The sequence below is a fragment of the Otolemur garnettii genome, unplaced genomic scaffold (assembly GCF_000181295.1).
Source record: "Otolemur garnettii isolate 467f Iridium unplaced genomic scaffold, OtoGar3 scaffold00018, whole genome shotgun sequence".
Lineage (NCBI taxonomy): Eukaryota > Metazoa > Chordata > Mammalia > Primates > Galagidae > Otolemur > Otolemur garnettii.
The window spans coordinates 8,694,128-8,717,381 of NW_003852413.1; the positions used below are offsets into that span (position 1 = coordinate 8,694,128).

General features: G+C 46.3%; 1 protein-coding gene across 2 annotated transcripts in view; it reads left to right on the plus strand.

Annotated features, from left to right (window-relative positions):
* Positions 1 to 23,254, plus strand: part of SLC39A11 (solute carrier family 39 member 11) — a 355,367-nt gene that overhangs the window by 206,934 nt on the left and 125,179 nt on the right. For both annotated transcript variants that reach the window (XM_003786171.2, XM_023511186.1), the window contains exon 6: positions 2,232 to 2,411. In XM_003786171.2, coding sequence (XP_003786219.1) covers positions 2,232 to 2,411 — 180 coding nt within the window. The remainder of the gene's footprint in view (positions 1 to 2,231; positions 2,412 to 23,254) is intronic.

The window sequence follows — 23,254 nt, forward strand, 5'->3', positions numbered from 1 at the left end:
TTGAACACTTTCCATGTCTTGGCAGTTGTGAATTGTGCTGTTATAAACACGCAAGTGCAGGCGTAACTTTTTCTAAAATGACCTTTTTTCCCTCAGGTATATACCCAGCCGTGGGATTGCTGGGTCAAGTGGTAGGTCTACTTTAAGTTCTTCAAGGTATCTCGATTCCATGTTCCATAGAGGTCACGCTAGTTTGCAGTCCCACCAACAGTGTACGAGTTCCTTTCTCTCCGCATCCACTCCAGCATCTGTCGTTTTAGGACCTTTATATACGAGCCATTCTCACTGGAGTTAGGTGATATTTCATCGTGGTTTTGATTTGCATTTCCTTGATGATTGGCGATGTTGAGCATTTTTTCATGAGTTTATTGGCCATTATTCTTCATTTGGAAAGTTTCTGTTCATGTCTTTTGTCTACTTTTTAATGGAGCTGTTTTATCAACCCTTTATCAGATGGATAGCATGTGAATACTTTCTCCCATTCTGTGGGTTGTCTATTTGCTCTTTTGATTGTGACCTTGGCTGTGCAGACATGAACAGAAACTTTTCAAATGAAGAATAGACTGACTGTGTGACCTGGGATGAGGTAATCCACCTCTCTGTTCTTCAATTTCTTCATGTGTTAAAGGACATTAATCTCTACTTCATGGCATTTGTAAGGATGGAGGATTAATTGATGGGCACTTCCCAATATCACCTGTTAGCTTGTGTCACCGTTGTTGTTTTTGATTTCTGAGTTTGACATTAAGTTGAAATTTTAGCCAAAGTAAAGATGTGTCTTTTTCCTTCAGGCCTTTCTACTCCTCTTTGCCAAACCCTACTGGAAAAGTGCCCCAAATCTTCCCATTTTAAGACATCTCACAGGGCTTCTGTCACTCCAGCACACCCCACACCGTGCTCAGCAGTAACCTCCACTCGCTGGTCGTCCTTTGCCACACACTAGCATTTTGCTTGTTGGCTGCGATGGTTTAACTGGGCTTTCCAGGAGAGGCAAGAAGATAATCAGGCTCTGTAATGATTTGTTTGGACTGATCTTCCTTGATGCAGACTCATTAGTGGCTGTCACCAAATGGTGGCTAATTTAACTCACAAGTACCTACCCCCTTCCCCGCTTCAGTTCTCACTAGGGAAGGCGCTGACGTCAGTTTGCACTTACTGGTAGCCTCAGGTCAGGCGTGTATTTTTACTTTGGTTAATAACTCTTCCTATTTCTTGATGTTGCTATTAAATGCAGGCTTGCTACTAGAACTCGCTTATGGTGCCGCCCAGCTCAGTTGCTCCCTGTGCTTTAATCTGCAGGAGATTCGGAGTAGGATCTTTTGTGACACTGGCAAAACTCAGCACTGCCTTCTGTGATTGTCAGGGTGTGCGCTTCCGTCCCTTAGACTTAAAGGAGTTTCTGTCTTCCCTTCTGTCTTTCCTTTCTTAAGTTATAAAATCTTTAAGGGAAAAAGATTTTTCTTTTGACTCTTATCAACTCCCACTGGAGAGCGTTTAAGCCTGGCCTGTACATCAGACAGGCACAAGTACATCAGCAGAGTTTACTGATTGGTGGGGCAGAGGGGAGGGCCCTCAGCCACGACCCAGCTTTCCTTGGGGACAGCATTCAGGACTGCTCTGTGGGCTTGAAATCCCAGATGTTTAATTCAGTTGTCCAGATATTGTCAACTTCAGAGTCATAAAAGCACCCGCTCCGTGTGTGTACGGAAACTTGCACACATGTACACCATGCAGTGTGGTGAATATTGAGCTTCAAATATTGTCCAGAAGGGGTTGCTGTCTAGTGGAGACAGGTGCATTCTGCAGACCCTAGTGTGTGCACCGAGTTACTGACCGTTAGAGGGCTGGCATCCTCGCACTGGGGAAGGTCAGTTAAAGGCCCCCTTTTTCCTAATGGAATTGAGGTTCAATTGTTATTAAGAGAGAACTGATTGGGAGCTGGGAACAGGGGAGTCTACATTCTTGCCCTTCAAGCCATAGATGTTCTTTTGAAAATCCTGTATTTGTTTACTCAAATCATGCAAGGAAGGAAGGAAAGAAGGAAAGACCATTTCTTTTCTTCTTTCTTTCTTTTCTTCCTTCTTTCCTTCCTTCCTGAAAGAAGAAAGAGCCTAGAGAAGAGTACATGGTCGCAGAAGTTGGGGAGTGGAAGTTTCTTCTGCTTTCTCACCCGAGTGTCAGTGTCCCGTGTTCAAATCTCTCCCTTTTCCCACCCCTCTCCTTCTGTTCAGACAAGAGTGAGAATGGTGAGGCCTATCAGAGGAAGAAGGTGGCAGCCACTGGCCTTCCAGAGGGCCCAGCCCCACACGCCCCATCCGCGCCTTCTCGAGGGAACCCGACGCAGCCGGGCGGCAGCAGCTGGAGGAGGATCGCGCTGCTCATCTTGGCCATCACCGTACACAACGTTCCAGGTGAGCCTTGCCCTTGAGCACGCCTGCCGCGCCTGCAGGTGAAGTCACTTGTCAGTGGACTTGTCTGCCTGGAAAACGGGGATGGGCAATAGCGGTCCAGGTCCTTTGAGGAGAGGAGTGAAGGTAGGATTTTAATTTTGGGGGTTACTCACTGTAGCTGGATCATCCCATGCTAAAACTTACCATTCCTGTTACTTTAAAGAACTTCTCTTATTCCTGCCTGTGAGTTCCTTTCTTTACATATTTGCTACCAAGTTCTTTGGAGCAGAAATTCCTAACTGATGCATGGTTGCTGTGGAGGGGCCTTTTATAAACTCAGTCTCTGGTTGCACTGAACGCTATTTGGAAATACGGCTGGCCCTCGAGTAACGCAAGTGTGAGCTGTACGAGCCTGCGTACACTCGGGTTTTCTCCCTTTCCTCTGCCACCCCTGAAACAGCAGGACTAACCCCCCTTCTCCCCAGCCTACTCAGCGTGAAGACGACCAGGATGAAGACCGTTAAGATGATCCACTTTAAAAATAGTGACTATAGTTTCTCTTCCTTATGTTTTTCTTAATAACATTGTCCTTTCCCTACCTTACTTTGTTGTAAGAATACAGTATGTAACACATATCACACACAAAATAGGTGTTAATCGGTTGCATGTGTTACTGGTAAGACTTCTGGCCGACAGGAGGTGATTAGGAAGGTTTTGGGGGAGTCAAAAATGACACAGGCATCTTCCACAGTTCAGGAGGTCAGCGTTCCTAACCCCCTCAGTCAAGGGTCAAGAATATTGAGTTCAGCATAGTTTGGTACTGACATTTACCTCACCTGCTTTCCTTATGTGAGTCTTTTTCTAAAAGGTCCTTGCTTATCCTTTTCTGCCTTTTGGAGTCATTTATCTTATGTCTTTGGATTTATTTCCTTTGGGGAAATGACTTACCAATGTTTCATTTTGAAAATAATATATGTTTCTTTCAGAGAAATCAGAAGACATGAATAAGTATAAAAATAATAAAGATAAAAATAAATACATGGAGGGAATCTGAGCTCTTTGGGATACATTTTGAAATTACGACTCGGCAGCTTACTAATGAGTTTATCTTCACAAGTCACTTGAACTCCCTGAACCTTGGTGTTCTCATCTAGGGAAGGGGATAGTGCTGTTACAACTGGCTTATTTTGGGCTAACTGTGCGTTCGGTTTGGGGCACAATGCTAGGGCCTTATGAGCATTTGAAAAATGGGAGCCACTGGCAGCACCGACAGTATCCCTGCCTGCCTTTCCGCCGCGACCTTCTTAATCTTGAGTTCTTCAACATTCGGATCTATCATTTATTGTTTGGGATCTCAAGTGGCAGCAGGAATCTTCCCTGAGCAGTGTCCCTGGGTGATACATTTTCTGAGTCCTTGCAGAGTCTATCCTGCCAACCCGTCACTCTATTACAGGAGCACCAGGGTGGCTGGGCAGAGCGTTCTCGCCATGACATTTTTCTCTCCAAAGCCATTTTTCTCTTCCAAGCTCTGGCAGATATTGCTCCCTCGTCACCTGGCGTTAGTACTGTGGAAGCAAATAGCATGGCCAGACGGAGGTCATTCCTCGTGGAACCTGACATCGTTTCGCTTTGACAATGAAGAGGGGTTTTTTGCTCATCTTTAAAGAGTGAAAATTCTAGTGTATTTTATATATCCCAGGACGTATTTAATCTTCCTGAAACACTATTTGTTTAATCACTTTTTTAGGCTCAGATATTGCACTAGATAGGAAGGATGTTCCTTATTTTTTCTGTCCCAGTCTTAGGAATGTCTGTCCTGTGATCATACGGGCTGGCTTTCCCCAGAGTCCTGTTTCTCTCTCGTATCCCTCTCGGCCTTTTCCCTTTGAGTTATGAATAAATTTTGGGGGGTTGATTTTCTAGAGCTTGTTATTCAGTATGTCTTTTTTTTTTTTTTTTCCTTGAGACAGGGTCTTACTCTGTTACCCAGGCTGGAGTGCAGTATAGCCATGTAGCCTCAGACTTCTGGGGTCACGCGATCCTCTTGTCTCAGCCTCCCGAGTACCTGGGACTTTAATGACGTGTTACCACATCTACCTAATGTAGTTTTTTTGTAGAGACAGACAGGATCTTGCTGTGTTGCCCAGGCTAGTCTTGAACTCCTGACCTCAGCGATCCTCCGCGTTGGCCTCCCAAAGTGCTTGGGTTACAGGCATGGGCCACTGTGCCCAGCCCTTTAGTATGCTTGAGATGAAGTCTTAGGTGGGCCCCAGTGCACTAAGATGACCCAAGTAGATTTGCCCTGGTGGAAAGGTGTGGTCTTCCCTTCCTGTCCCAGCTCATTGGAAGACCCCTCACTCCCCTGCAGAGGCCAGCAGGAGAACCCTGAGCATCACTTTTAGCCTGTAAAATGCTAATGGTCAGTGGAGAGAGGTTACTTAGGTTGTTTTCCAGTCATACTGGTAGTGGCTCTTTTGCCATTCACGACCACGTTAACCAACTGAACAAAAATAAAGGTCTTTTCAGTGAGTGTAGCCCCAAATAAGATAACTACACTGGCTTGAGGTGTACTGTGGTGACTGTCTATTTCCTCTGAGAGGAAAGTGGCCCAAGATCCAGATTTCCCAGAATAGACCTTTCCTGTGCCACACCTGCCACCATCCGTCTGTGTTCCAGTGTGGAATCATTTCTTGGAGCATTGTGACAGAGACTAGGGAGCATCAAACTCTACTTTCTCAGATTTTTGACTCCAGTGAGAACTTGGACTTAAGCCAGAGACAGAGGGGTGTCCGTAGGAAGATGCGTCTGATGACGGCAATATTGGACGTCCTAAGTCAGCGTGGGTCCACACCTTACTGCTTCACTGACCAGAGGCCCTCCTGTGGGCTGTGGGCTTTCCACTCTAGGTTCAGCCCTTGTCTCTTTTAAGGTAATGCAGAAGCGTCTTTTGAAATGAGGCTTGGGTGGGCTCACTGGCAGCTTAGGTGAATAAGGCTTCATCAGGTTGTGGTGGTGATTCTCACTGGTCAGTAAACTGGACGACACCTGGCTGGCCTGGACCCAGCGGTGGGAAGGGAAATGTCTTTCCCAGTCCTGCCTCTAATTAGTTATATTTTAACATTTCATTCTAGGTACTTGGGTTGTATTAGTGCTCAAACAGGGCAAAATCTAAGGCCTTCTGTAGTGAATATAATAACGGGTTGAGATAGTTAAGGAACGTAACAGTAAGTGAATTATAGATTGTGTTAGAAGTGAGATAGTTAATGAACATAATTAGTAAGTGAATTATAGTTCTTGTTACAAGTTGGTTGGTGCCATAACAAAATAAAAACTGCAACAGGCAGAGGAGGTGGTAGAGTTAGAGTAAGAAATTGCTTTTTTTTTTTTTTCGTTTGAGATAGAGTCTCACACTGTCACCCAGGCTAGAGTGCTGTGGCATCATAGCTCACAGCAACCTCAAATTCCTGGGCTTACGTGATCTTCTTGCCTCAGCCTCCTGAGTGGGGGGATGATAGGTACCCCCCACAATGCCTAGCTAGTTTTTCAGGTTTTAGTAGAGATGGTGTCTCAGTCTTGCTCTGGCTGAGGAGTTCCCATTTTTAAACAGAGGAGGTGCGGGAGGTGGGGGTGGGGCTCACTGAGAAGTTCTTAAATCCAAGTCAGTCATGGAGATCTCTGGGAAAGGGTGAGTGCTCCTGGTGGAGAGAACAGCCTGTGCAAAGGCCCTGAGGTGGGAGTGACCAGGAGTCCAGTGTAGCTGCTGCAGGGTGAGCAGGGGGAGGAGAGCGAGGAGAGGGCAGGGAGGTCAGCTCTGCCATTAGCTCCACCGCGGAGGTGTTGTAGGAATTTTCACTTTTACACTGTGGGTGATGAACCGCTGCAGGGTTTTGAACAGGGAGCACATGACTTGAGCTTTGAAAGGTTCCTTCTAAGTACTGCCTTGGGAAGGAACTTAGGAAGGGTAAGGAAGGAACCAGGGAGGCCTGGGTGTAGAGGCCACACAGAATCCAGGGCAAAGACTATGGTGGTGCAGACCATTCTGGGTCTCTACCGACTATGCAACCCACAGGGTCAGCTGGCAGACTGCACGTGGATCTTGAAAGAAAGAGAGAGGGGAGTAGTTAGGGACCCAGAGGTTTCCTGGCTGCCCAGCTTCAAGGATGGAGTTGCCATCAACCCAGATAAGAAAGGCTGCAGCCAGGGCAGTTTTAGGAGGAGTATCCAGAATTCAGTGTCAGACTGTGAGGTTTGGTTGCTATGAGACATTCAAGGGGAGAGACTGAGTTTGGAGTTGGGGACAGAAGTCCAGCTGGAGGTACAAACTTGTGAATCATTGGCACATGAATGTTTCTTAAACCCATGACTGGATTAAGCCATCAAGGGTCTAAGTACAAATAAATGTCTCCAAAGACCCCACTGCAGGTCATTCCTCGAGTCCCCAGCTTCTGCTCTAGTTTAAAGAGACCTTAACTCACACACAGTGACTGTGGAGCAGATGCGCCCTTCCATGAGGACCATTTTAAGAGCCCATTCAGAGCCAGCGTACCTTTGAGAAGGTCTCTTCCTCGGATACTATCCTGTATAGCTTATTAAAATTTTAACTAGAGCTTTGGCATTCCCTGGGACTCAGGGTTTTAAGATCAACTTTTCACAGCGACTAAACGGATAATTGATCTCTGAAGTCTTTTGTCTTCGCCGGTTCTGTTTTCAATGTCCTGGGGATGACATTTTGTTAAAACTTTTTTTAATGTGGAAGGACAAAGGAAGGCTTGCCAGCGAGTATCCTGTCTCTGAGAGTTTTCTGGAGTATGAGGACACACGTGGCTTATGCACACACGGGAGCCCTTGGGTTAATAGTTAATACAGACGAGTGAGGACCAATGCGTTCTGAAGCTTCTGGGCTTTGCAGTCCTGAATCTAACAGGAGGTGTGGACCCTCGCACACGAGAATGTTGTCCACATCTTAGTCCCTTCCAGGTGTTGGGACTAAATGCCATAGACAGGGTGGCTTATAAGCAACAGAAATTTACTGCTCACAGTCCTGGAAGCCAGAAGGCTGAGCTGGGGTGCAGGGGTGGTCAGGCTCTGCTGATGGCCCTGTCTGGGTTTTAGCTGTCTGTCTGAGTGATGGAGCCTCACCTGGAGGAAAGAGAGAAAGAGAACTAATTTAAAAAAGAAAAAAAACCCCTTTTTCTTTATAAGGATGTTAGTCCCATTCATGAGGACTCCACCTTTCTGACCTAATCACCTCCCCAAGGCCCCACCTTCTAACACCATCACGGAGTGGGGGATTAGGTTTCAATGTATGAATTTGGGGGAGGAGGCACAAACATTCGAACTATAGCAATGTACTACATTTTGCAGACAATTTGGGGGGTTTAGACCCATGAAGAGTATCTATAGCCCTAGAGCAGGAGAGAACCCCCACTTTAAAGGAAAAAATATATACAATTGTGTATGCAGTTAAAAACCCTCCTCATTCCAGGCCGCCTCCCCATCTAACCTGCATGCGTGGATGGGGGTGAGGGGTAGGTTGTAGGAGGTGCCGAGGGAACAGCAGGATTTCATGAAAGCATCACCTGAGGGGCCTTTGGAGCATCTCGTCTGGGAGTGTGCTGCTCATATAACATCACACAGACTGAAGGGCTCTACGCTTCCTGGGCCTTGGGAAAGCACGCCGCCTCTGTGGTTGAGTGGAATTTGAGATCAGCTAGCCGTTGAGTTCCTACCCATCTGTTTCCATGAGTGGTTTTTGGTCTCAGCAGTGAGCTGTACCCTTGTTTTATATGTGCAAAGGTTAAATTTCAAGCTTAAAGGGATGCTAGGGGTTATATCTCATTCAAACGCTACTGCATTTGAAAACATAAGGAGTTGGATTAAATGATCACTGTGGCTCCTTCCGGCCCTAGCACTGGGTGATTCTGTGAAGAATCATAAAAAATAGCATATTATTGATCCCACTTATTTAACGGAATTAATCACCCCTTCCTTTGTGGCACTTTGTTGTGTGGTTAGTACTCAGACTTGCAAATACTTGTAATTAAACACGTTCGTTTTCCCCAGTAGATGGAGCTTCTTGCAAAAAGGTCTGCGTGCCACACTCTCTTTTTGGATCTAGTATTAAACCTCGTGCTGAGGTTCCGGTATAGCTACCGTGCCTGAGCTCCTGGACTGGCAGGTGCATCTGGCCCTGACCTCCATGCCAGGAGAGGAGCCTCCACTTGAGAGTCAGGCCTCCTGGTTCTCTTTCTATGTTGGCTGCCAGGTGACATGGTAGAGATTTGCTCCTGTTTGTGTTTGAAATTCTTTATAAAGGTCCACAGAAGAAGAGGCTGGATGAATCACATGCTTGTCATTTTCCTCTTTTTAGAGTGAAGGGCCAAGTTCATTTTGCTGGTTGTTGCTCTCAGGTTAGAGACCCAGGGACCACTGTTTGTGTCTCCAGAACAGCACGACAGTTGATTTTAATTATGTTGATTTTAATTATTATTTTTATTTATTTATTTATTAGGAACTGACTGGTTCCTAATTGTGCTTTGAAAGGAATGCTTGAGTTTTTAATCAGAATTGATTTTTGTTTCGGGGAACACGATATTAACCAAAATGTTAACAATAGTTGGTTATTCCTGGGTGATTAGGATTATGGCTGATTTTTATTTTCTTCATTTTTTAAATCAGATTTATAACTAAACTTTAATAAATATTTATGACTTATGATCAGGTAAAAATATCTTTTGGGAGATTATCTTCACCTAACCACCTCAACACTCCCTACCCTTCAACAAACAAAAGTATAAAAGTAATTCTATTAGGCCAGAGATAATCTTATTGGGGTTGTTTTAATATTTAGAAAATTTAGAAATAGAATAAAGGACTTTTTCTACGGCATTTTGACAAATGATCACACATTTAGTGGCTTAAAACAACCCAAATTTATTCTTGTATAGTTCTGGAAGGCGGAAATCTGAAATCCATTTCACTGGGCTAAAGTTGAGAGGTTGGCAGAGAATCCCATTCCCAGCCTCTTCCAGCTTCTGGGGCTGTCAGCATTCCTTGGCTTCTGGCCGCATCACTCCAATCTGTGCCTCCACCGTCACACTGCTTTCTCTTCTGTGTCAAATCTCCTCCTCCTCCTCCTCCTTATGAAGATTCTTGTGATTGCATTTAAGGCCCACACAGGTAATTCGGTGTAATCACATCGGAAAAATCTCTTTTGTCCTGAAAGGTTTGGGGGGGTCGGGACCTGGATATATATGAAGTGCTCCTTTGCCTGACCACAGGGACCAAAGGTATCTTTCAAATGCAGACCAGAGATGCTTAGAGTCCTGAAATGTCTTCAATGGCACAACATTTCTTGTAAGTCTACGGCTGACTGTAATGGAAGCTTAGTCTCACCCTGGGGCTCCCATGGCTGCTGGCCTCATATTCCTCGTTTCCTTTCTTTCTGAGCTTGTAAAGAATTCTGGAGACTTACTGAACTCATTGGTTGGGTGGTGGTAAATAGAGAGGTGAATTTACTAGTATGCGTGCAGTGGCGGAGGCAGGACTTGGGGGCTGTCGTCATTCACATCTTTGGACTTCCTCCCTCACATGTCTCCTCTACTTTTCTTTTCCTCCCTCACATGTCTCCTCTACTTTTCTTTTTTTTTTATTTAGGAGACAGGATCTTGCTCTATCTCCTAGCCTTGAGTGCAGTGGCACAATTGTAGCTCACTGCATCCTTGAACTCCAGGGCTAGACTGATTATCCTGCTTCAGCCTCTCAAGTAGCTGGGACTGTAGCAATGGACTGCCATGCCCAGCTCATTTTTGTATTTTTTGTAGAGAAGAGCTCTCACTGAGTTGCCCAGGTAGTCTCGAAATCCTGGCCTCCAGCCGTCTTCCCCCTTGGGGGGATTAAAGGTGTGAGCCACCTTTCCTGGCCCCGCTTTTTTCTTAACCCCTCTTGGTTCTTTGTGACTAGCTGGTTCACAGGGACAGGCTGGCGATTATTGCTGACCTTCCTTTCCCAAGGTCAGCGACATGGTTAAGTAACTTCTGCACCTGCTTTTTCGTCTTACACATGTTCTCACTCACCATTTCTCTCTTGTCTTTCCTAAAGACCTTTATTTCATGGCATTTTCTCCCGTGGCCATTTGAAGGTTCATTCAATTATACTCTCAACCAGATCTGGGCCCAGGATTGCAAGATGGAGCCAGTAGTCACACACACACACACACAAAATAATAATAATAATAACTTACTGGCTCTTCAAGTGAAGCAGTGCAAAGACGGGGCAGGAAATTTTATTATTAGATGTGGCCCTTTCCAGGAAAAACACTGATACAGCAGCTTCTACTGCGTATGGATCTGCTTCCCGGAGCCAAAGGGGCTTTCTCGGTAGCTGGCGGCCCAGCTTCAGTGAGTGCGTAAGCCCAGAAGTGCACAAAGGCCCTAATTATCGGCCATAATCAAAGGCATGAATAATACTGAAGGCTGCCACCATACTAGGACCTTGTGAAGATCCAGACACTGTGCAGACTGCACCATGTACATTATTTAGATATTTGTGCCCCTGTTTTACATTTTGGAAACACAGTTCCAGCAAGTTGAAAGATCAAGCCCCAGGCCACACAGCCAGTTATGGTAAAGAGCTGGGCTCAGCCTGATGGGCAGCCTCCGACCTGCTCTTGCCTGGTGAGCTGTTTCCTTTCTTCTGGTACAGAGCATAGATTTTTCCAGACGTGGTTACAAGGGAGTTCAGGAAACACTTCTTGCTTTTATAAGCCTGCCACATTAAATGTTAACGTCTGCAGCGCCACGTTGGCGTGTTTGCGTGGTTCTCAGTCCAGATGCCTTGGGCTCAGCTCAGCAAGGAGCCTTGGGCAGGGAAACTTGGACAGGAAACCCCCTCCCCACACAGGCTCTCCCTTGTGGACGCTCGGCAGAGATGTATGAAACGAACACCCATGAGGCCCACGCCCACCTACCTACCATCTCCGCCACCACCTGTGGGTCATCCAGGACCCAAGCAGAAGGTCAGCTGGAGCAGGGACTCACACAGGCTTTGGAGTCAGGCTGGGACGTGGGTCCTGGAGCCACCAGATGCTTTCCTAGCTAGGTCATGGGAGTCCCGGCTTTCCCAGCTCTACAGTGGAGGTTATATCTCCCTGCAGGTCAGTGATAACTGAGGTGACAGCACCAGCAACCAGCACGGCCACTTACTGTGTTTCCTGCTATGAAGTGTATGTCATGGTGCCCAGAACACAGTGGGATCCTAGACCGTGAATTCTTCCCCCTTTCCCTGACTCTCTCCTACTTTTTTCTTTTTCCTTTTTTTTTTTTTTTTTTGAGACAGAGTCTCACTTTGTTGCCCTCAGCAGAGTGCTGTGGCATCATAGCTCACAGCAACCTCAAACTCTTGGGCTCAAGTGATTCTCTTGCCTCAGCCTCCCTAGTACCTGGGACTACAGGCGCCTGCCACAACCCCTGGCTATTTTAGAGACAGGATCTTGATCTGACTCAGACTGGTCTCAAACTGATGAGCTCAGGCAGTCCACCCCCTTGGCCTCCCAGAGTGCTGGGATTGCAGGCCTGAGCCACGGCACCCGGCCTGCCTCCTACTTTCACCTTCACTTTTCTTTGATCCTCAAGGACAGTTTGGTTCTGGTCATGAGGATCTCAAATTGGAACGTCTCCGATGCCTTTAATTCCATCTCCAACAAGTTACATCTGAAGATGCTTCTCAGTTACTCCAGGAGTTTGAAAACACTGTAATATTCTCCTTTAATTATTGGGGCCTCTGTGGGAAGCCTGACATTATAATTAGCACAGGCTTCTGTACGGGGTGACACTGTGTTCAGCATATCATGTTCTTGGGTGTGCACCACAGCAGAGGCTGGGAGCACACTGCCGAATGATGCTGCTGGATTTCAGTCCAAGAACTGGGCAAAATCACAACTCTGGGAATCCTGAGTGATCCTAAACAACAATGGCAGCGAAACTGTGCAGCTCCCTGTCATCTCCCGCCCCCGGCTATGGCCTTTGGATGCCTGAACCTGGCTGTCTGGCCTTCAGATCGGGGAAGCTGCAGCCAAAGCCACAGTCTAAGGCTGTGCTAGGACTAGGGTTAAAATCAAAGCTCATGGCTCGGCGCCTATAGCTCAACCGGCTAAGGCGCCAGCCACGTACACCTAAGGTGGCGGGTTCGAATCCCCAGCCCGGACCTGCCAAAACAACAATGACGGCTGCAACCAAAAAATAGCCGGGCATTGTGGCGGGCGCCTGTGGTCCCAGCTACTTGGGAGGTGGAGGCAAGAGACTCGCTTGAGCCCAGGAGTTGGAGGTTGCTGTGAGCTGTAATGCCACAGCACTCTACCCAGGGGGACAGCTTGAGGCTCTGTCTCAAAAAAAAAAATCAAAGCTCATTTCCTCATCTACTATATTATGCTAGCCTCCCACCTATTATGTAAATTAAAAGATTAGAGCAGGAGAATTTGAATACATTTTCATATTAGGACTCAGAGTTTCCAGTAACTTCCAGTTGTGTTTTTACAATGGCCAACTGGATATTGATGAGAGCGTGGTTTCAGTAAGACCTTTTAGACTCACACTGAGCTGCCTGTAGCTCTCTAAATTTAAGTTGAAATGAATCAAAATTGCAATTTAGCTCCTCAGCCTTAATTAGCCACACGTCAGGTGCTCAGTAGCCAGCCAAGCTGTAGTGACTTTTGCATTGGACAGCACAGATGTAATACATTTCCTGTCACAGAAAGTTCTCTTGGACAACACTGTACTAGACCCTTAGCAAAAGAAAGTGTAACTTCATAAACTGTTTGCTCTCCAGGCCCTACCTAAGCTGCCTTGGGAGGAGTTCTATTTTGGGAAGACAGCCTAAGACAACTGTTCTCAGTCCTACAGTGTGTCACAAACGTATAATGAATAAAATAATTTAAATATCAAAGTCTGCAAATAAATTAAGGATGGTACAGACTCATCCCTGTGTTGACAGCCTCTTTCTCCTGCTGGCTCTGGCTTGTTTTTCTTATTTCTTGAGTGGGAGACAGAACAGGGTGGGGATTGAGTTGTGTGGCAGGCCCCTGAGTGTCAGGGTGTCCCACAATGGGAGGAAAATGGAAGGGGCTACGTGCCAGGGGCTAAAAGAACCTGGCTCACCCTACTCCCCTCTGGGTATCAGGTGTTATCTGCCAACAACACCCTCTCTCACTCCCTGCCCAAGGGGACGGCATTGGTCTGTGTCAGCTCAGCCCCTCTCCCAGAAGAGCCTCCCTCCCAGAAGAGCCTCCCTGACTCAATATCAACTCAGGATATCAACTGTCATATGAAAATCACTGGAGCATCTATTGTCCAATTTTTGCCAGAGCCATTGCCCCACTCATCACGCAGTGCCCTTGAATAAGACATTTATTTTAGAATACACTGCCCAGAGAAGCTTCGCTTCCCGGTAGAATCAGTAGATGTCATTTATTGTGTAGACCTTTTGTTTTATTCTTTGGCAGCCAGGAAGCACAGAACCCCATCTGTTACTTAATGATAAGAATGAAATACATTCTTATGGTCTGAATATCTGAATTCTTCCATTTTATAACCTATTGTGGGGCTGGACTTGAATCCATTTCAAAAGGGGAGGGGTTATAATTAATTGGCACAAGTGCTTTTATTCCTATATTGCCAGTTTTCTTCCATCCCACAGATTATCTTTTCTAATCCAGATACAGTGCCTGCAAACTGTTTCCATTTGGTTGTAGCGGAGACTGGAGACCAGGCCAGCGGGGACAAAGCAATCTGTCCATAGTGTTCAGCCGGCCAAGCAGGACTTTTCTGGACGCTCTCTATGTGGGATGCGTCCACATCACTTCATCCAACAGAATTAGGATGCACACTGCACGTGGAATTTTAAATTCTCTGTAGCCGTGTCAAAAGTAAATGAGCAAAAGTAGATGAAATTAATTTTAGAAACTATATTTTGTCTAACCTACTATAGCCAAAATATTGTCATTTCAACAATATTTAAAACTTGAGATGGTTTGCATTCTTCGAGACCCTGTGTGTTATTTCACATTTCTGCCACGTCTCAGTTTAGATGGTAAATTTTTAATGGTTGAAGTGGAATGTAGGCCAAGACAAAGTTGTGTACAACAGAAAAACCCATTTACATAGCTTCAGTGTTTTGAAATTATTCTTTTTGTCAGTGGTACAAGCCACATCTCAAGTGCTCAGTAGTCATATGTGGCTAGCAGCTGCCACGGTAGGCAGCACAGACCTAGGCGCTCTGAGAGATCCAAAAAAAGAGAATAAAATATAGTCCCTGCTTAGAAGAGGTTGCAGTGTAGCATAAGAGATGAAACACACACACACACACACACACACACACATTATAATGCATTGCAGAATGAATCCAGGGTCGCGGGGAGTCAGTTAGGGTGAGGGCAAGCCTAGAGCGTGGTGAGCACGGCAGACTTTAGAGATGGTACAATTTAAAAAGTTAAATCTCCTGCTCTGAGAGTTGCAGTTTAACTAAGGTGACCAGATTTTCACATTGATAAAGTGGGACACCATTGATTGGGGGTGGGGCGGGGGAGGGGTGTGTTCTTGATTAAAAATTTGGTCTATATGGAGCAACAAAAATTTTCATAGATTGCAAAAATAGTATTGTAATTTTTTAAAATTTCAACATAAGTACAATTTACAAATATAATACATTAAAAAAATTATGTATAGGGCAGCGCCTGTGGCTCAAAGGAGTAGGGCACCCGGTCCACCTGGGTGAGGTGGGAGTTTACATTAGCCTATTCATTTCCAAATGAAGTTACATTAACCTCTTCATTCCCAAATGGAGTTACATTAACCTCTTCAGCAGCTGAAAACCGTAGTACATTCCCTTCCCGTTGTCCCGCCCTTCCCTAGATTGTCCTGCATTCTTTCCAAAAATCAGGACTTTTTTAAAACACTGCAGGACAAATTGTTAAAAATTGGGACTGTCCTGCCAAAAGCGGGACGTCTGGTCACCTTAAGTTTAACCCTAAACCTTGTAGGACTGGTTGCCAAAGAACAGGGTGAAAATTCCTGCTGGAAGAGGCAGCAGAAACATTTCATGGGAGGCAAGTAGAAGGGGCTGAGGCCGCGGGCTGGATACCAGACTGCCTTCTGTCGTCCTGCTGCTGAATGAGGGTCCTAGGAGCTGGGTGTGGCCATAGCTCTGACCTTCCTCCCAGAGCGCAGGGTAGAGAGGTTATGTCCCGCCTGGGCTTTTCTGCTGGGGTTTCCTCACTGCTGTTGTGTTTAGCTGGATGGCTCTTCCAATAGGCAAGGCAGTGGGGAGAAATACATTCGAACCCTCCCATGTTCTTGGAGAAGCCACTCGGAGCACAGCCCCTACTGCAGACATGTTGGTTGGTGTCTTCGGTCCTCATGGATCAGGTGTGATCTTCTCTCTGGGAGCCCCACAGAGCCATGCTGGCTTGGACATGATCTTTGACAAGAGCTCAATTTGCTTTTGCTTCACTGTAAAGACATTTTGAACGTTTCTAAAATTTTGGTTTTATGGAAATAACTTGGCACCTTTGCAAGCAGGATGGTTTACCAAGAAATCATCTCATGTGCTAATGAATTTCTCTCTCCACTGTTGGGGTGGCCTAATTTGTTCCTAAGCCCTGGCAGATAAGTTTAATCAATTGATAACATTTGAATTGCATACCTTATAATAGAACCCGCTTATTCGTATTCATATATGCTAATTTTAGTGCACATTAATTATGTATTTAATAAGTCCCTGTTTGTTCTATTTTGTCTCCATTCCCTTGATAGTTGTTATGGTGTGGAGTTGAAAATAATTAAAATGTTACTTGTGTTCTGCAAATAACCATTAACCCATGGGTGGGTTCTGAAATCAAAAATTCCATTTTATTTTCCTTTCTCTGATTAAATACAATGGATGAAATGACACCTAAATGTACTTCCAGGCCCATCCCTCACTCTGCTGTTTGCCCTACTTTTCGAGGTGGTACTTGCCAGCCGAGTTCCCCATTTAGCATAGATGTGTCATGACTTGACTTAAACAACTTTCATTGCTTTCGGCTCTCACCCCCCTGTTGACATGGAGACAGATTCAGAGGTGATGAGCTCAGCACGAGGGTTCGAGAGAGAACAGAAAAAGATAAGTTGCCCCCACTGACTCTACCAGGGGGTGTCAGTTTGCAAAATCAATCTGTGCCAAGCCCCCAGGAGGCTGGTGATAAATCTAAGCTCACACCAGCACACAGATTTCCAAGCCATTTCAAACCACCAGTTCTTCAGTGAGTGGGTTCAGCTCTTTGGAGAGTAGTTAAGCCCGTGACTGGTATGTTTTTGATATTATCTGCCCCAACGGGCAAGAGCACGTCCCCCTTCAGGGTCTCATACTAGTAAGTTGTTTTGTCTGCTCATGCAGTGGTCAGTGAGAGATCAGAGTATCCATCTGATCCTATTTCTTAGAACTTGTGCCAAAGCTTACCAGCTTGTGCTGGTTACCAGAGCATAGTAACTCCCCCGTTCCCCATTCCCCTTCCTCCTGGACTTCTTATTTTTCACAGGTGTCCCTAAACAGCAGATCTCTGCAGCCCATCCACGTGGTTTAAGTTCCACCATCAGCCTTGCAGGCTGCTGGTTTTTCTGTTTCAGCGACACAGATATGGTAAATGGAACTCAAATGAATTTAGACACATCTCCTTAATAATTCTACTCAAGAGAGAACGACCCAAGAGGGGAACCTCACCTAGATCAGGTTTGTTGGTGGGCTACTGAAAAATTTACTTGGGAACAAATTTACTTTATTTCACGAATAAAACAGTATTTGGAAATTGCATTTGAATTATAGCAACCTGGACTATCCACATCCCCCATTATCAATCATAAGCAAGCAGTGGGAGTCAGAATCTAGCGTTTCAAACTTATTTGGAGAATAACTATGTGATGGCAGGTGCGAACAACTTCGAGCTGTGATTTCACTGTTCCCTGGAAGGTGCGTAATTTCTGGCCCTCCTCCCTGCGTCACAGGTGATATGGGGAGAAAATAGAGTCATAGCCATGAGCCTGTTTGAGAAATAAAGGTAGCAGATAAATAGCAGTTATCCTGATTACTGGATGCCGCGGTTAAAAGCTCTGTTTGTCAGCTCCTTCACTTCCAAATCCCAGTCCTTTCAGCTACAGAGCTTTGCGCTCATCAGCTCTCTTCTCTTGCTCTGATTAAAGTTCAGAGCTGTCATTTCCAGAGAGTTTGTTCATTTATTTCTCTTCTCTATATTCTCAAAAATGCTTCCTGGCTTGAAGATGTTAGGAAAGAGTAAGAGCATGCTGGTAAGGAAAAAAAAAATCACTAAATCCTGTTTTCAGGTGCAAACGAAGTCTTCTTAAATGGCAATACAGAAATACAGGCGTTATCTCTCATTCTCTTTTAATCAAACACTTTTCTTCAGGCTGGATGTCTGTTTCCAAGATCCGTAAATCCCGGTGACATCCTAGCTTTCCTGTCTCCTGCTCACTAGAGCCACATAAGATCTTTCTATGGGGAACGGGGGATGTGGGAGAAGTCAGTAGGAGGACTGGGTCATTGTCCCCCTGGAGAGCACAGAGGAGGAGTAAGTCTGAGGGGGAGAGCTTGGAGGTGGAATTTCAGGCACTGAGGAAGCTGGGGGCGTGTGGGGGGCATGTGGGGCTTGGTGAGGATGGTCAGGGCTGTGGCTCCTGTGAGGGGCCAGTTTCGCTGCCCTGATTTGCTGAGTCCAGAAGGACCCAGGGTCAGTGCTGGGTTTTACCTCCTGGTAATTCTGAAGTCTGCCTTGTTGCTTAGAGACAGAGGATGGTGTCTGGAGCAAAGATAAGGTTGTCAAGGAAACCAAGCCACAAATTCCCTTGTTTTTCTCCAGGTTGCTGGACAGAAGAGTAAAGGATTTTTGCTGTGACACCCAGAAGAAAGTGTCTTCCTTTCTGTGTGTATTTTTACCCAATCGATGTGTTGTGTAAGACACAGCCGAGCTGGCACCCGTGTAGACTATAGGGGCTCTGAGTTCTGCGCTGTTCTTTGTATCTGTGAGCACAGTCTGGCATAGACAGAATCAAGCGGCCACTTCCATCCCCATTTCCTGTTTCCTCAGCTGTGTGACCCCTGTACCCAACATATTTCTATATGATACAGCTTCCTTCAACTTTATTGAGTTCTCAGTTTTTATCGTCCCGACTTTTCTCTTTTCATGCTGTTGGGATTTTTCTTTTGCAGATGAACAGCAGCTCGCCCTGGTTTTCCCTTCTCCAGCTTCCATTTTCATGTTTTAGGTGGTGGTAATCAAGGGACCCAAGATACCTTCTTCTTGACTCTGCTGTTCCAGGTTCAGAAAAAAATAATCCTTTACCTGGTCCTCCTCGGGGCATCCTCGTTGGAGGCACAAACAGTCGTGTCTACACCAGGCTATTGTGTCAGGGGACTGAAGAATTGGAGGGGTGACATCCAGGAGTGGTCCCCAGTGGGAGTTTAAGTTCCTCATTTATTAGTGGTAGCAGTTTTAGCTTCTGATGTCAGAAGCCTGCTGGGAGCTTGAGGAATGGAGCATGCATATGTGTGTGCAGGCATTGTGTGTGAACGTATGCTTTGTGTGCATATGTGTATATGCATGGATTGTGTGTGCACGTGTTGTGTGCACTTGTACATGTGTGTGCATTTATTATGTGCGCATGTATGCTTTGTGTGCATATGTCTATATGCATGTATTGTGTGTGCATGTGCGTATGTGTGCGTGCGTTGTGTGTGCATGCATCGTGTATGCGTGTACATGTGTGTGCATGGGTTGTGTACCTGCTGTGCCCTGCCCCCTCTTCTCCCTCCCTCCTGCCTGCGTGTCCCTCCTGTGCAGCATCACATGTGCTCTGAGACTCTCTGACTTATTTCCCTCCCCCATCCCCTGGCCCTGCACACATCCCCTGCTCCCCAGGGCGACTTTACTGAACACACTCAGTCCTGCCCCTTTACTGAGTCCTGGGGCTTCTCCGAGGACTTGGAGGATTGCTCAGCCAATTGAGGGGGCTTGAAACAAGCTGTGAGGGGACTGAGGCCACTGCACTAATGATATGGAGAAAACCACTCTTGGAGCAAGGAGGAGGGAGCGTTCACTGTGCATGGGGCACGAGGCCTGTAGGGCTGGAACATGGGGATGCTCCGGGGAGCTACACAGTAAAAGATGCAAAGGATTTTTTTTAAAAAGGAGAGAGGGAAAAGAGGGGCCCAGGTCTCTCTGTCATTCAGCCTGCTGAGCGCCTCTGCCCCTACGTCCTTCAGACGCCCCACACTTGGCACGTTTGCTTCCTTCCTATGTCCTCCGTCTCTGTGTCCCCATCCAGGTTGAAGTTCAGATCTCTGCCCAGTAACCTTAAGCTGGAGCCTCACTGGTGTCCTCGCTCCTTCCCTGTCCCTCGTTCCCCAAGGCCAGTAGTCATTGTCTCGGCCCATTCGATGCTGCTATAAATGAAGACCGGAGGCTGGGTAATTTACAAGGAGAAAAGGTTTGCTTGGCTCAAAGTCCTGATGTTGGAACGGTTCAAGACGGGGCATCTGGGGAGGCCACAGGGGCTCCCGCTCATGGAGGGAGGTGAGGGCAGCAGTTGTGCAGAGGTGACATGGCTGGAGAGAGGACTAGGAGAGGGGAAGAAGGTGCCAGGTTCTTCTGAATAACCTGCTCTTGCGGGAGCCTATCCAGCGAGCACTTGTGCGCACAGTGAGAACAGTGCCAGGCCATTCGTGAGGGGTCCACCACGAGTCCAAACACCTCCAACACTGGAGATCTGGAGGGGACAAACTCCCAAACCATGACAGTCACCAGATCCCAGTGACTGCCTGCTCCCATCTCACCCTCACCCTTTTCCGTTCCCTGTTTTACTTTCATCCTTCTCTCCGTCTACCCTGCACTCTGCCACCAGACCTAACTTTTAAAAATAGAAATTCTTTTCAGTGCTGGTCTCCATGTCTCTTGGGAAAGAAAAGCACAAGTTTCTTTAATCTCCCCACACGTGAGCCCCCACCTCATCGCTCCTAAGCCCTTGAGTCCTGTGGGTTTTATCCCATCTATGGGTGCAGAGCTAACCAAGGTGGGAGCCTCCAGAGGAGAGAGGGGAGATGACATCAGAGACCAGCTGTGGCAGCAGCCCCTGCTCCACCTGGCTCTCAGAGGAGAGTGGGTCCTGCGGGACCCTGGACCCTGGTGCATGACTTCCTCCATATAGCCTGCCCTCCTCCCCAGGGAGGACCCAAAGCCCACTGGGGAGGGAATCTTTAGGAAAACCCCCAGACTTGGACTGTCCAAACTCCTCAAACACTAGGGCAGAAACTCAGCCTCCTGGACTAGGGTGGTCTTCACGTGGAGGTTAATTAGGCACACTGGCTCTGGAGTCTCCCTCTCTGGTTTCAAATCCCAGTGGCCCTGGCACTTAATAGCACCTGGGACAGTGGCCCTCTCTGCATCTCCATTTCACTTCTGCTGTGGCTGTTAATTCTACTGGGGCCAACTGGCTGCTACTCCAAGGGCAGGGGCAGGACCACAAACCAGTCCCAATCCCTGTGTGTCTTTTATGCTATAAAGTGGAAAATATTGTCCCAGACAAAGAATCAGAGAAGACAATTTAAAGCACTATGGAGCTGAGACTTCATGAAATCCCACAAATTCCTGAAGGAGAATCCTCTAGGCTACTCTGCAGCTCCCTTCCTTTAGGGCTGAATGCCAGGACAGCGAGGTAAGGATGTGTATAAGTTTCATTTTGCTGCTATAACAAATGACAACAAACTCACTGGACATGGCCAGGTTTTACCTGGGGACAGGTGCCTTGGACTGGTTTGGGTTTTTTCTTAAATGACAGCTTTATCAAGAAACACAGATTTATTAGAGTTTTAGAGGTCAGAAGTCCAAAGTGGGTCCCTCTGGCTGAAAGTCAAGGAATTAGCAGGGCTCTGTTTTTCCTGGAGGCTCTGGGAGCATGTGCACCTCCAACTTCTGGTGGTCCTCTGCACCTCTGGGCTTACGGCCCCTTTTCTTGTCAAAGCCTGCAATGACTGGCTGTCTTTCTCACATCTTGTTACTCTAACAGACTCTCCTGTCTTCCTTTCCACTTCTAAGGGCACATATGATTACAGATCCAGATGACCCAGGATAATCTCCCCATGTCAAGGTCACCTGATTAGCAACCTTAATTCCATCTGCAACTTCACTTGCCATGGAACAAAGGTATTCAGAAGTTCTAGGAGTTAGGAGACGGGCATCTTTAGGAGGACACCACTTTGCCTACCACAGCGTGCATATTTTTTTTTTTCACAGCATGCCTATTTTTATCTTTGCATAGTCGTGGCTAAGGGGCCACTCCTAGAGACCCAGAGTCAGTGGGGCCACCTGTGCAGCCAGCAGAAAAGCGGGTATCACTGCCTGGTATATCTCCCTTGCCTATGTTAAGCTTTAAAGCAGTGTCATTTTCCTTATTCGGGAACAAACCTTATCTCCCTTTAGCTTTCTTACAGTTCTGTCTTCTGTGGACTTGGGCACCTGTCCCGAGGTAACACCTGGCCATGTCCCAGCTGAGTGTCTGTACTGTGGGGTGTCGAGTTATCTTTTCATATCATCCTAGAAGATGGCCTCACACCATCTTTCCCCATCAACATAGGAAGCCTCTCCTTAGCCCACAGAGAGACGTTTCTTTCTTTCTCTCTTGAGGGTTGACTGGCTGTGTTTCAGGGGTGAGGAGGAAGAGGCTGAAGGCCATTGCGTGTTACTTTCACGTCAACTTCCTGTTTTTCACACAAATGCTCTCCTGTGAGTCCTTTGCCCAGAGCTTTCCCAGGGTGGAGGAATTGGCCACTTAGATGAAGATTAGGTTCACAGCTTGGATTGGTTTTGTTTTTTTCTTAAATGACAGCTTTATCAAAATATAACTCACATACCATACAATTCACCAGTCTGAAGTATAAATGGAATTGCTTTTAGTACATTCACCGAGTCGTGCAATTACTGCCATGATCAATTTTTAGAACATTTTCATGACCCCAAAAGACGCCTCCTACCCCCATTAGCAATTATCTCCCATTTTCCCCAGCTTTCTCCCTCCTCAAACCCCAGCAACCGCTAACTACTTTCTGTTCCTGTGGTTCTGCTTGTTCTAAACATTTCATATAAATGGAACCGTACAATATATTCTGAATTTTTTCTTAGCATATAATGTTTTAAAGGTTTATCCACGTAGAAGCACTTCTTTTCTTTTTATTGTCAAATCATATTCCATCATATGGATACCCACATGTTATTTATCCATTCATCAGCTAATGAGCATTTGGGTTGTGCCCATTTGGGGACTGTTCTGAATAATGCTGCCGTGAATATTCATGGGGAAGCTTTTGTATGAGCAGCATATATTTTCATTTCTCTTGACTCTATACTAAGGAGTGGAACTACTGGGTCATTTGATAACTCTGTGTTTAACCTTTTGGGGATCTGCCAGGCTTTTTTCCAAAGTGTTCACTGTTTTACATTCCCATCAGCCATGTCCGGCGGTTCTATTCTCCACGTCCTCACCATCATGTGTTACTGTCTGTGGGGTTTTTTTTTTTTGGCTGGGGCTGGGTTAGAACCCGTTTTTGATTATAGCCATCCTTATGGGTGTGAAATAGTACTTCTTTGTTGCTTTGATTTGCATCTTCTCTCATGACCTTTCTCTAAATTTCTGTGATGCACATAGAATCGATACATGCATATTATATACAGTATCATGGAGTTTATAAGCTGACTGGGTCCATGGACTCCTGACTTAATCCCTTTTCTAAAGGATCTCTCCATTCTGGAGAAGACTACACCTCTGGTTAGC